This window comes from Molothrus ater, chromosome 7 (assembly GCF_012460135.2).
Source record: "Molothrus ater isolate BHLD 08-10-18 breed brown headed cowbird chromosome 7, BPBGC_Mater_1.1, whole genome shotgun sequence".
Taxonomy (NCBI): Eukaryota; Metazoa; Chordata; class Aves; order Passeriformes; family Icteridae; genus Molothrus; species Molothrus ater.
In genome coordinates this window covers 18,057,642-18,070,599 of record NC_050484.2, presented here as the reverse complement: position 1 = coordinate 18,070,599, position 12,958 = coordinate 18,057,642, and the positions used below count along the sequence as shown (strand labels likewise).

The 12,958-nt window shown below is 46.8% G+C and overlaps 1 protein-coding gene and 1 long non-coding RNA gene across 3 annotated transcripts in view; one reads left to right on the top strand and one right to left on the bottom strand.

The window, feature by feature from the left end:
• The window catches only part of METAP1D (methionyl aminopeptidase type 1D, mitochondrial), a 43,385-nt gene extending 33,980 nt beyond the window's left edge, over positions 1-9,405 (top strand). For both annotated transcript variants that reach the window (XM_036386473.1, XM_036386472.1), the window contains exons 7-10: positions 7,246-7,343; positions 7,969-8,016; positions 8,898-8,976; positions 9,111-9,405. In XM_036386473.1, coding sequence (XP_036242366.1) covers positions 7,246-7,343; positions 7,969-8,016; positions 8,898-8,976; positions 9,111-9,189 — 304 coding nt within the window. In that variant the 3' untranslated portion in view covers positions 9,190-9,405. The remainder of the gene's footprint in view (positions 1-7,245; positions 7,344-7,968; positions 8,017-8,897; positions 8,977-9,110) is intronic.
• LOC118688711 (uncharacterized) lies at positions 8,073-9,257 on the bottom strand. The gene is made up of 2 exons (XR_004980502.2): positions 9,144-9,257; positions 8,073-8,508 (listed from the first exon to the last, which is right to left on the bottom strand). It is a non-coding gene; the product is annotated as an uncharacterized LOC118688711 (long non-coding RNA).
• Positions 9,406-12,958: the final 3,553 nt, after the last annotated feature.

The window sequence follows — 12,958 nt, the reverse complement described above, 5'->3', positions numbered from 1 at the left end:
GAACACTGGATTCTTATTCAAGCATTCTATCGAGCTCTGCATTCATGGCTGTGTCTAAAGGGCATGTCAGCCTTTGATTCTCTCTGAGAGGTAATTATCCTTTTCCTGTCACGGAACAACAAATGATAGCTAACTACAGAGGCACATTTGCAGTAGTCACATTCATCAACTGCAGAAAAAAAATTCAATTTAATTGTGCAACACAGCTGCACATAGGCTTTTTGAGCATTTCTGTTGTTCTCCCTGTCTTGCTATTCCTCCCTCCAGATCTATTTTTTAAACTTTTTTTTCTGGTTATTTTTTCCCCCTTTTTTGTCTCTTCTTCCATTTTTACTCTCTGTACTTTCTTGTTAAAGTAATTTTCTTTTGTGGCTCTCATTCTTTTTTCCCCATTGAAGGCTATGAATGTAGAAAATTATCACAATTACTCATATAATTGAGCCTCTTTGTAGCAAGTGCAACTCCAGTAGCCTTTCTCCATCATGAAAATGGTTTCATTATAGGGTTTTTCATATTCTCTGACACCATCTACACAGAGGAACAGGCGTGCAGATGAGATGTACTAGGAACAGGGTAGATCAGTAAGGTCACAGTAGGAATAATTAGCTCTGCTATGGAAAGAGCATCTAGGCCTTTTACTGCTACATAAATGTACTGTCCATGGCTTTTAGTCACAAAAAAACTTACTAACAAATGGAGCTCCCGCCTACTACTTTGAAAAAAAGATTTGTATCAACACTACAATTTTCCATCATTAAGACTAATAACACAGAGCCTAGTATACATCAAGGGGAATAAAAAGAAAAATCTCACATTCAAGTGGCGGCTGGGTGCTGACCTTTGTTCCCTTTTTTTGTGTTCAACTTAACTCTTTACAAAAAAGAGCCACACGCCACACCAACATGCAGGTGAACTCCAGCTAGTGCTAGCAAAGCATGGCATTCAGTTGGAAAATCTGATAAATCTCCATGCAGGATAATGCGTTTCATTACAGATTCACTACATTAATTCTAGCTGTTTTTAAAAAAAAAAAAAAGGAGAAGAAGAAAAATAACAGAGTTGAATGTGACATTGGATTTTTGCTGTCTTGTTGCAGAGGTCAGTTTCCTTGCAAAATGTAAATATATAGTCAGTGTCCCCTTTGCAAAGCAGATTAATTGAAGCTAGTAGCTATTCAAAACTGCATATGAAATAGCAGGTCATTAACTTTATTTCTCAAGATTTTATCGTGTTGACAATTTAAATGTGCTGATTTGTTTAGAACTACTTTAACACTCCCTTTGCTGAAAGCTCACCTTGGCTTGGTGAAGCTATGTGTTTCAGGTTATTTGTCATTTGACATTGCTTACAGGCAGACATATTATATATATATATATATAAAATACATATATATATATATATAAATCTCAAGTTTCACAAGAATTAGATATTATAAATGCCTGAGAACAAGCACCTAGAAGCTGAAAACATTTAGGTCATCAGAATGGAAATGTGTCTAGGTTTCTTTCATCAGTTTTTCTGTAAAGGTGCTCCAGTCATATCCAGAATGCATCTTATGCACAAATAATGAGAATATTTCCTTTCTACAGTAGGTTTCAGAATAATTATATCTCGGAGTAAGTTTGCAGTCAATATTCTAGCATAGTCTTTGTCATGGAAGCTCAATAGCTGACACTGAGTATTTCCTTGATAGCAGTTCATTCTTCCATCGGCTACAAGTTGCAAATAAAAGATTGCATGGATTCGTGAGTTACTTGGCTTAGAAAAATTTGGGTCATTCCTAACCTCTTTCTACTGGAAGGCATATCAAAACTATTGGTCAGTTCCAGTGTTAATGGAATTGGTCCCTATGGTCCATTTTCTTCTACCATTTCTGACATTTTCAGACAAAAATGTATCTAGTTTGAAATCTGCTTTTTAGACAGTGAGTCTAAGTACATGAAAGTGTTATGAGTGTAGAGAGCTAAAGAACTTAAAAGTGATGTCGTTAAATAAACCAAATTTCAACTCCTACAAAAAAATAGTGGTGATGAAAGTATTAATAAATGGCTTAAAATGTTTAACTAGTAAGTATATGTTTTGATATTAATTTAGAACAATATAAAGCAGATTTTTAAAAAAAATCTGTTTCTCTCAGATTATGCACATTTAAACAATAAGTGGCTCAGGCAAAATAAGTCATTTTAATGTCATCTGTGATAGATTTTCCTTGACAGCTACTGTAAATTACAATTACACTGCTTCTCTCTGCATTTGAAAGTAAGCATTGCAATAAATTATCTTTTATTTCAATCCATCATGTCTGCTTTCAGAAACAGAGAACCTCAAATAAAAGTTCAGCACTATTGTAAGAAAAATACAGTAATTTGTGTTCCAGTTTGAAACTAAAATGTACCTTTCTTTCAAAAAACAATTGTTGGCTTTCAAAAATATTACTAATTATACCTCAACATTTATTGTCATTATAGGGAATCCCTGAACTTGTGCATTCCCTCAGTCTAGGATTACTATTTCAGAAAAAACCCCACTTGAATATTTTCCCTGTAGAATTTTGTAATTTCTCAAATTAAGTACTATGGTACTATTCAAAATAGGGTTTTTTATCACAAATAAATATAGTTTAGGATGAATCTGGTTTCAATACTTTTTTAAAAAATAACAAGTATGCCATTCAGTGAGCATTTTGCTACAAATATAGCTAAGGCAAACATGATTACTTCTAATTAAAAAAAAAAATCAGATCCCTATATAAGAACACAATTATCATGGGGCTGTTACCAGTTTCAGTGTTTCTCAAGTATATTCACTGCCAAGAAGTGTAAGACAAATTTGTTTAACAACTTCAGCCATTCATGTCATGCTGCTCTGCAGGACTGTTTTGGATAAGGTTTCATCCCTGGTAAGAGAAGCTGGCACTGTGGGAGAAGCATCTCTGGCTGAGGATCAGTTCACCAGGATGCTTATCCTTGGCAGCAAAGCAGTCTGTGCCATCTTGTCCAATCAGTCAAATTCTTTCTTCCCTTGTGCCACCACAGAGCCCAGAGAAGCAATAGCTATCAATGCTGAAAATGGATTGTTTCACTTTTTTTTTTCTTCAGTGAGTACTAAGAATACTAGACCAGACCTACCCTGAGGCAAAAGCGCCAAAATTTGGTAAAAAAAGGAAAATGCTCCTCTAGGTGCACCTACAGGGTATCTGCACAGGACAGCTCCCGAAGGAAATTCTTTCAACCTGCTTTTCAGCTTAACGGGAGGGATTTATCACCCAAGAGCTCCTTTTAGGGGAAGCTTGAGTATAGGGGAAAGCTTTCTAGAGAGTCAGTCCTGCCTGTTCCTCCTTTGTGGCAATTTCCCCGTTAGGCTGCTGTCAGGACAGCAATGCATGTCTCCACACTTATCCCTCCTTTCAGAGAATTAGCTGTTGTCTGGCAACATGGGAAGAGGATGCTCAGATGGCAACTGACACCTATCTTTCCTGTCTCCACTCTCTGAAGCACAACACCACCCTATGACAGGCTCTGACAATGGCTTCAGGAGGATAGCTTGGCCCTCAGTGATGTTCCTTTACCAGCTGGGTCACTGCTGATCCAGGCCAGTGCCAGACACTTGGCCTGGCTTTGCCATCAGCAAAAGAAAAGCAGCACTGCAGCTCTCTTGACTCCTCAGCCCCTGGGCTAGAACACACGGCAGCAAAACATAGAATCAAGTATTGGGCTCACTAAATAATTATGCTTTTAATCCTGCCCAATTCACCACTGCCCAAATATGCAACAAAGATCAATATGTGTGATAATAAATGTTGTCAATGGGTATTTTTAACAGTGATTATTCTGAAGAAGCTTTTTTTTTCTCTTGATGCTGTCTTGTGAGGTGTACCTCTACTGCCCCAGCATTTGCTCTGGAGATTATTTGCTGGGATGTTCCCCATTCCAAGGGGAACTGGCACATCCTCTCCCACAGCAGATGCCAGGCAGCCCAGCTCAGCCATGCCAACCTCTGCCTCCTGCCTTCACTGCTTTCCCACTTGCAGTCAGGCCTCCTCCAGCTATCTAAGCTTACACTGCCTGTCTGCAAGAAGCATCTGATGAAGCTGGGGCTGCAATCTTGTAAGATTGTCTCATGGGAAAGCTGCAAAGAAAGGCCACCACTGACAGGTCCTGAGCTGGTCAGTGAGACAGTGAGACCAAAATGTTGAGCTGTTGTCAGCAAGAAATGGTAAATTGGGTGCAAAAATGCTCCACTCTCTGGCATCTTGATTTTTTAATCAGATTCCACAGCTTGGGAATCCTGGAGATTGGAGAGGCTAACCAAGACCAATAGTTCAATTCACTCTTCTCAGAGCTGTCTCAAAGTTACAGCCAACATGTACATTTACAGGATTACCTTTGCAAGTTGTAGCTAGGATTAGCAGCTTTGTTTTGTTATGAAAACTGGGTGTTTTATTGTAACTCCACAAGGATGTAAGAGTACACTAGGATTTATTAAATACTCCAAAGTAAAGCTAGTAGTTGTGGAGAGAAATGCCTGAAGTGCATGCAAATGCTAAAACCAGATTGAAAATGGTTGAATTTCATACCTGCAGCTTATTTTCTGTGTGTTACTGCAGGTCTGTTGACCGTGTTACATTTTATGTAGAGAATACCAAGGCTCTGTATGTAAACAAGAGGGAAGAAGGAGGGACACAGTGTCTGTCAGTGTAGATGTCAAAGCCCTGTGAGCTCTGGGATCCCCTCTTTGATCACAGACAGTAACCACTGAAGTACTGATGCTAACAGAGTTGTTTTCAAGCTGTTTGGCAAGAAAGGGGTAGAATTCACCATTGAGATGCATATGAATCATTACTTTGACTGCATGAGGGCAGGATCCTGTTGTAACACTGCCTTCTGTGTGCCCCAGGGCTTGTGTGCTTGGTGCCCAACACACAGCTCCTGCTGCTACTGCCACCCTCCTTGGCAGCAGCTGAATGCTGAGGCTGGAGCTTCCCCTGCTCACTGCAAAGTATGTAGCCATGGTGCTCAGAAGAATACATGCACAGAGAGAAACTATTTCTGTTTTGCTACAGAACATGGATTTTTCTGGAAGAAAAAATCCAGTAGTAATACAAAAAATGACCATGCTCTGTCAGTGGTCAGGATGCCATGTAAGGACATCAGCAAAGCTGAAGAGTTAATGTGATTGTTTATGATTTTGCTAAAAGATTGGGAGAAGAAGATGAAAGAAAACCTTATCACATGTTGCATGAATGGCTTCTCCTATCTCTCCTTGGAGAATCACTTCACTCATATGGGAATCATGATCTGCATTGCTCTGGGCTTGGTCACTGGAGATCTTGGATTTTGTGTATGTTTCTGAGGAATCTGGCTTTCTAACTCATCACCATTCCCTGTACTTCTTGCTTGACCTTCAGCGGCATCACAGCCAGCAGGCCAAGTATCTGACCCAGATATGGGGAACATGATAGAAAGGCAGGGGAGAAAGTATTTTCCGTCTCTAATAGGACTTCCCATTGCATAATGCTTCATGATTTTTTTTCAAAATAATTGATGTATAAAGTTTATGTATATATAAATTATTTATAAAGCCTGGACTTTGAGTGCAAACAAATTAAGCCCCAATTTCTAGCTTTATCAGTAATCCTCTTTGCCAGTACTTTGGAGTTTGGGGGTACCTAAACCTGAAATTTCTATTCTTCTCCAGAGTTAATGAGGAAATATGATGAGTCTTTTTATCAGAGCAATAAAAAGGTAGAAGGTAATATACGAATCCTGTTAAAACATGTTCTAAGGTCTGAACACTGCAGCATTAACCAACTCTACTCTCTCATTGCCGTTTAACTGTGGTGGAGCAGCATGTCCCTCAATTGAGTGGCATTAAATTCTGGGACGATGACCCATGGGCACTGGAGCCAGCACTGCAGAGTCTGTGGAGCCTGGTGTGCAAAGGTGATTACTTTGTACAGCAAGCTGAGGCCACTTTGCACCTGAATAAAAGCTACCCCATGGGGATTAACAGGCTTTAATTTCTGCAACAGCTTTACCTTTAGTTGAGTTTTCTAACTTTTCCAGCTTTCTACCTGTTGTGAAACTGTGAGAGAGCATTTCCTAAGACATAAATACAGACAAACTTGAAGTTCTTCAGTGCCTACCTTCATTCAAAAAGAAGCAAATGAATCTTTTAATGTTATAGGCAAAATCTCTTCAGGCTAAGTGTGTTCCTGTCTTGCTTCTGTTTGATTTTAGAAATAGGATGGGGGTGACATGCAGGGACAAGGGTAACTTTCTTGGCACTTCTAATCCATCTCCAGATCTTTGTGAATCTCTGCATTTTTCTGATTTGGAAACAAGCCTCTTGGCTGAGCTGCCTCAAATCACTGTCCACCACTGCCTCCACCACTGCTTGAGTACAGGGTGACCCTGCAAGTGAAGCCTGCAGACATGGGGTGGGCCAGCAGCCAGAGGATATCCCATGTATCTCCAAGTCCTCCAGTTTCAGGGAACTGGGATAGGAATTTGCTTTCCTACCATGGGTAGGGATCAGTGCTCAGCCATGGTCCTGGAGGCAATTCTCAGAGATGCTTCTCCCTGAGGCAGGCCATGAAAGGCAGGCCAGATCTCTCAGGCGGAACTGAAATATTGTAATTGTTATGATTTGGTTTTGCCTCTGTGGCAATAGATTCATTAGAAATACATTGTTATTTAGCATACATCTATTTGCTGAACTTTCAATAGGTTTTTATACTAAATGTTTGAAGTATTATGAAAGAAAAGTAGTAGGGCTCTTAACTCTCCCTGTTGGCAGCAGGAGCCCCCTTCTGCAGCTAACCCAGTGCAGGCCCCTGGGTATGCAGCTCAGCACAGACTCTGCACTTCCAGAGAATTCGGCAGAGGCTGTGGTTTGGTACTGTGCTGGGGCCTCGGCTGCCTGACTTGCCAACTTCAGCTGTGCCATCTTAAAATGAGTTCTCAGTGTGCTTGTGGAAGAGGTTACCCTCCATCGAGCAGGGAGACAACACACTGCCGTTTGACTTAGCAGGGCTGGCACGGGAACCATCAGGCCTCTGTTGGCAGGCATGTTCACTCTGAAACCTAACAATGGCTCAGCCATGCTCCCTTCAATGCCTGTCTTTCGGAACGGTGGCAAAGTGGTGACCCAGGGTCGGTAGCAACGCGGTAGCCGGGGCTGGGGCCGTCTAGCAGGGCTGGTGGTGGGGGCACGCACCCTGACAGGTCCTCTTTGCCCCCGCAGCTCCCTGGCATGGCAAGGTGGCTTCCAGGTCTGCCCCTTCTTCGTCGGCCACGGCATCGGGTCGTACTTTCACGGGCACCCCGAGGTGTGGCACCACGGTAAGCGGCCCCCGCCCGCCGGGCCCGTCTTCCCCCGCTCCGCTCCGCCCGGGCGATGAGAGGGCTCCGGGGAGGGGGAGAGGGCGGGCGGTGAAGCGAGCAGAGCCCCACACACACACACCCACACACTCCCACGCACGCTGCCGGTCCCGCGGGACGGGGGATTGCCAGTGGGGAGATTAAATCGCTGGGAAGCTGGACGGCATCCCCGGCCTCGTTTTCTGAGGGTCGCGTGGGTATTTGTGAGGACGAGTCGCTGGTTAGCGAATTGCCGCGCACCGCCTGCCCCGCCCGCTCCCGGCGGCAGCCGCCCTGTCCCGCGCCTCCGCATCCCGCCCGTGCCCGAGCCACGCCGGCAAAGTTTGTCTCGGGGCAAGGAAAAATCCCTGCTAAAACGTTAAAGCTCCTGGCCTGGACGGAGCTGCCGTCGGGGTGGTCTCGCTGCGGCCGGGGTGGGATCGCTTTCGGCGGGTGCTCCGGCTCATAACGGGGCTCGGGTGCACAGTACCTGCGAGCTAAAGAGGGGTTTAAGCAAAGGGCTTGTTTGCGTTGTTTGCGTTCTCTTAAAAAAAAAAAAAAAAAAAAGACCCAGGATGCATAAACGCGTTTTTTTTTTCTTTTGTAGCCAATGACAGTGATTTGTTAATGGAAGAGGGAATGGCGTTCACAATAGGTTAGTAACTCTCTGCTATGGCTTTCTGTTAAAAAGCACACACGGAGCAGCCCAGATCTGTAACATTTCTTTATTGGGAAATAGAAATAACCATGCAGACAGGGGGACGTCGGTGAGATTGACCTCTTAGGAAATAGATTAAAATATCATTTTAAAAATGCATTAGGAACTAGTTGGATTAAATAATTTTCAAATTACAAGATTTAAAGAATGAAATGTTAATTATAAATTTTGCTAATATTTGACTCCTATTTCTGGCAAGGCAGAGACTCTGCCAGCACACTTAATTTGAGGAGGGTGAGAAGGATGCGATCGTGTCCCCGAAGCCGAGCAGCCTGGTGGCACTTAGTCATTTGCTGCCTTCCCGAGCTGCTGTTGGGCTTGGGGACTGCGGCGGCGGTAACCAGCCGGAGCCTCACCCCGCAGACTGATCGTGCTCACTTCCAGTCGTGGAGAACTGCTGGGGGAAAAGCCTTCGTTCTCACTGTGTGGCTAAATGGCACGGCAATTAGAAGGAAATAAGAAAATTGTTGTTTTGCTGATTTAATGAACATTTTAAGCCTGTTTAAAAAATTCAAATATTTAAAACTATCTGTTGTTTATAAATGTGGTTGGTGCTTTGGTTATTATCCACACGGTCTTAATTAAAGCTTGATTAAAATTCCATGCTTTTACAAAAGAGGAATGGGCAACTTCCTAACTTGCTATTTTGTCTTCCTTTTTAGTTCACATTTTAGTGTATCAAGAGAATGCCAGCCCAGGGAGATGGGACCTGTGTGGATGGGGAGCTACCTGCTGAGATACCTCCTGTTCTTGATTGTTTCATAATACACACAGGAATGCAACTAACTTTAGAATACGTTTTGTTTTTCTTGATGCAGAGCCAATAATAATGGAAGGATCCCCTGAATTTAAGATTCTGGAGGACAAATGGACTGCGATTTCTGTAGACAATAAAAGGTGCCTGATTTTATTTTTTGGTATTTCCTAAGACATAGAACTCATCACTGCCAGCCCAAAAAACCCAAATAGATGAGTTTTCCAGGCATGGTGAATGTGTTTTCCCCCTCATAACTGCTAAATGTGAATTTCAGATCGGCACAATTTGAACATACCCTGGTGATTACCTCAGAGGGAGCAGAAATCCTCACGAAACTGGTGGAAGAAGCCTAAAGATGGAGCAAGTAGTGGAGAGACTTGCTGTACTTCTGGGATTTCAAGTTTCACTCGGGATAGAGAAGAGGTTTCTGTAATTTCTGAGGGGAATGGCTGTTGCATAAGTCACTCCAGGGGACCGAAAAAGCAATTTGAGGGGTTGGTGGGTTGGCTCTGGACATTTCTGTGTATTACCTGGTGAGTATTTAATAAAAGTCTTTAGGTTTTTTGTGACCCTTGGAGCAGCCAAGCATAGTCTGCAAGTGGCAAAGGGTTTGGGTTATTTGGGGTTAGGTGCAGAAAGTGGTGCCCCTCTCTTCCAAATCCTATGTGGGGCAAATAGATATCAGATGATACAGTCTTTAGGCAGTTGAGAGGACAGAGAAACATAGCATTTTCCCTTTATAGCTGAGGTATGAAGTCAATTTGTCTTCATTGAGATTAACACAGTGCTGTTTCCCAGGCTTTAACTTCTACTAGGATGGAAAAAAGTTTCCTGAGAGTGTCAGGCAGAGGGAGCAGACTCTTCCCAGCATCACTCCTAGCAGCAATCCCCCGCTTCTTGTCTCTTTTTACACAGCACAAAAAGTGATTAAAAATGAGATGCAAAGCACGCCTCTCTGGGGATCAATAATTGCCCTGCTTGAAAAATTAGCCAGTTTGGGGTAATCACTGCTCTGTGGTGCCCATGTTAGTTAAGGGAGAGGCACAGTACAGTTTAAGCATTTTATGGAGATAGAGGAGTTTGCAGTCTGGAAGATGAGTCCTGACTCCTGCCCAGAGTTTGGAACCGATGGACCTGCATGAGCTGCGATCTCACTCGGCCCTGTGCTCTCTGCAGTCCTGTCCTGGGCCTGCTGGGTGTGCAGGGCCTGATTTGCAATTTAGCCAGTTGCTGACCACCCTGTGGGACCAAACAAGTCTGGCATTGGTATTTGGAGGCTACCAGAGCAGGACCTGGGCCTGTGAAACATGGAGCAGCCTTGGAGATAATTAAAGGACTTCCAGAATTTCTCCAGGCCCACGGCAACAGCGCTGCTGTTTGGTACAAGTAACTTGGCCCTCATTGCAGGCAGATGGGGTCGCATGCTGAGGGCTGGCCAGTTGCACATTCAGGCAACCAGAGTGGCTCAGCACTGGCTCCCTCAGTGGTCCTGGGCAGAAGTAAGCTGCTTTCTTACAGCTTTACTCTGCTGTTTGCTTTCATTCAGGTACAGTGAGCTCTCAGCTCTAATAGTTTCTAACAGCAGCTTTTCAAAAAGCAGGGACCCCCCTCCCTGAATACAGCTAACACCGCGGGGCAGCCACTCAGCTTCATCCTCCCGAGAGGAGCTTGGAAGGCCATAAAACCTGCAAAACAAACGATGCAGCCAAGTTTACAAATACGCAGAGATTAAACAGTGAAAAGGACAGTCGGCATTGCCTGGAGGGGCATGTGTTTTGTTCCCTTACGTTCCATCGCCCGGCCGCGCTGCCCCTTCTGAGGGGCACTGGGGGCAGCAGGGTGTCCCGGTGCGTCCCGGAGGCGCACCAGAGGTGCCTCCCGTGGATTTTGGCCACGCCGGGAGCCCCTGAATAGCACCGCAGGTGCCATGTTCCTCACCATCGTCTGCCCTTTGCCTCCTGTCCTGCTCTTACCGCGGCGTGGGATGAGGCGGGAACGGGGCAACCGGGAGCGGGGAACCCCCCGCAGCCTGTCGTGGGGAGGCTGTCGACAGCTCCTGGTAATCACTGCGCCCTGAAGTCCCGCCGGTAACTCTAGTGGGACTGCGAGTTTTACTCCGCTGCGGAGCGCTGGCGGCCAGGCGGATGCATTGATAGCGCACCTTTGTAATCCTAATTACGAACGAGACTGAAGAGATGTCTCGGCTGTTCGGGGACAGCCAGCACAAGCCCATCATGCAGAAGGTGTTGCCGGGCCAGCACGATGAGAGTCCCGACGCGGCAGTCGCTCCCGCGGGGTCGGGACGTCCCGTGGCCGCGGCCCCTCCGCGCCCACCGAAGCCGCGCTGATCGGGACCAGGGAGGGGCGGGGGCCCTGCTCTGCAGGACGGGGGCGAGCAGAGCCTCACCGACCGCTCCGCGGGGCTTTGGCCGGGTGGGAGGGACTGTGGTTCGCCCCGGGACTGCCCGTGTCCGGCCGATCGCAGCAGAAGACGGCAGTCCCGGCAGACGCGGAGCGGCCTCCCCTCTCTGCAGTTGTCAGGCTGAGGCCGGCGAAGGTGCCGGAGCTGCTCGGGCGCCTGTCCCCTGTTCGGTCAAGCTCGCTGACCCGCCTCGGGTGGTCACTTCCATGGCCAGGGGGGCAGAGCTGGCTGGCGGGGGATTCGGTGTGCGTGCGGAAACACCGTCCACTGCCCCTTCTGCGCCAAGCCTCGGAGAGTTAGTGAGAATGAACTTCGCGCATTGCGAGCAAAGAGAGAAAAAAAAAACAAAACCCAAAACATTGAGGGAAAAAAAAAAAGGGGGGGGGGGGGGGGGAAGGAGGTAAAAGCGTCGTTAGGAAACGGGCAATTAAAACCGACAGAGCCACTAATGAAAGGAGGGGAAAAAAAAAAAAAAAAAGGGAGCAGAGGGGCTCGGTTGTGCTAGCTTTGCACAGTTAGTGGCCAGCTGCTTTCGCTGCCCGAAAGATCCTGAACACTACGCGGGCTCTGCCGGGGGTGCCCAAGCCCCGCTGCCGGCGCTAGTACCTCTAACGACATCAACGCTGCGATTTGTTTTGAATGTTCATTTTTATTGGTGTTCTCCCTTTGCCAAAATGTGCTTGATTACATAGATGTAGTGCAGTGAGATAACTGCGCACCCTAGACAGCCTAGGTGTAACCGGGAAAGTTCAGCCCAGGCCAGATCAAATCCCAGGCTGTTTAACGCTGGAAGGCTGCATGTTGCTATTAGTGTTAAATATATGGCTAATTATGCGTATGAAAATTAAACATCAGTGTTATGCTAATGGGGCCGCCTTCAGCTGTGGATCAGAGCACTTGAGACTAGCATTTAATCAAATGAATCAGTAACTAATACATCTGCACGTGTGAACTTTCACAAGATCATTTTCCTGTTACAGTCACACCGCAGAATTATGAAAGAAATAATTATCAACACTTTCTAATTATCTAGCAAAGTAATTTGGGATTCATCGTGGGCTTTTTGGGGAGGATCTCCTAAGTCCCACCTCATTTACCGCTCACGCACGCGGAAGTTTTCATTTTAAGCTCAAATGCGCCGTTGGGCCCTTTCAGGGGGACTTTGGTTGGTTGGATCGCTTTTTTCCCCCTTTACAGCAATAGCGGCAAGAGCCGGGCGGCGCGATCCGGAGGTGCGGACGGCGCTGGGACCCGCGGGCCGGGGCCGAGAGCCGCTGCGCGCCCGCGGGGCCTGGCGGGCGGGAGCCGCTCGCTTTGTCCGCGGGTCCCGCCGCGTCTGCCGGAGCGGAGCTGGCAGCTGCAAGAACCCCCCCCGCGGCCCGCCGAGCCCGGCGGAGCACGGCTGCTGCCCCCTCCGCGCCGCCTTCCCGGCGATGGGCGGACAAGGGCGGAGGGGGTTGCGGTGCCTTCCGCCAAAGTCCGGATCGGCGCCCTCGGCGGCCGGCGGCGGAAGCGGGCGGCCTGCGATGGCAGAGGGCTCCTGGGCGGCTCCGTGCCGGGGCCGGCCGGGAGCGGGGCGGGCGTGCGGCCGCCGCCGGCGCTCGGGCAAGCGCGGCGCTGCCAGCCCGGCTCTCCGCGCTCACCGGGGTCCGGGCGAGCCCCGAGCGCCTCGGACCAATCCAAAGCGATTATGCAAGACG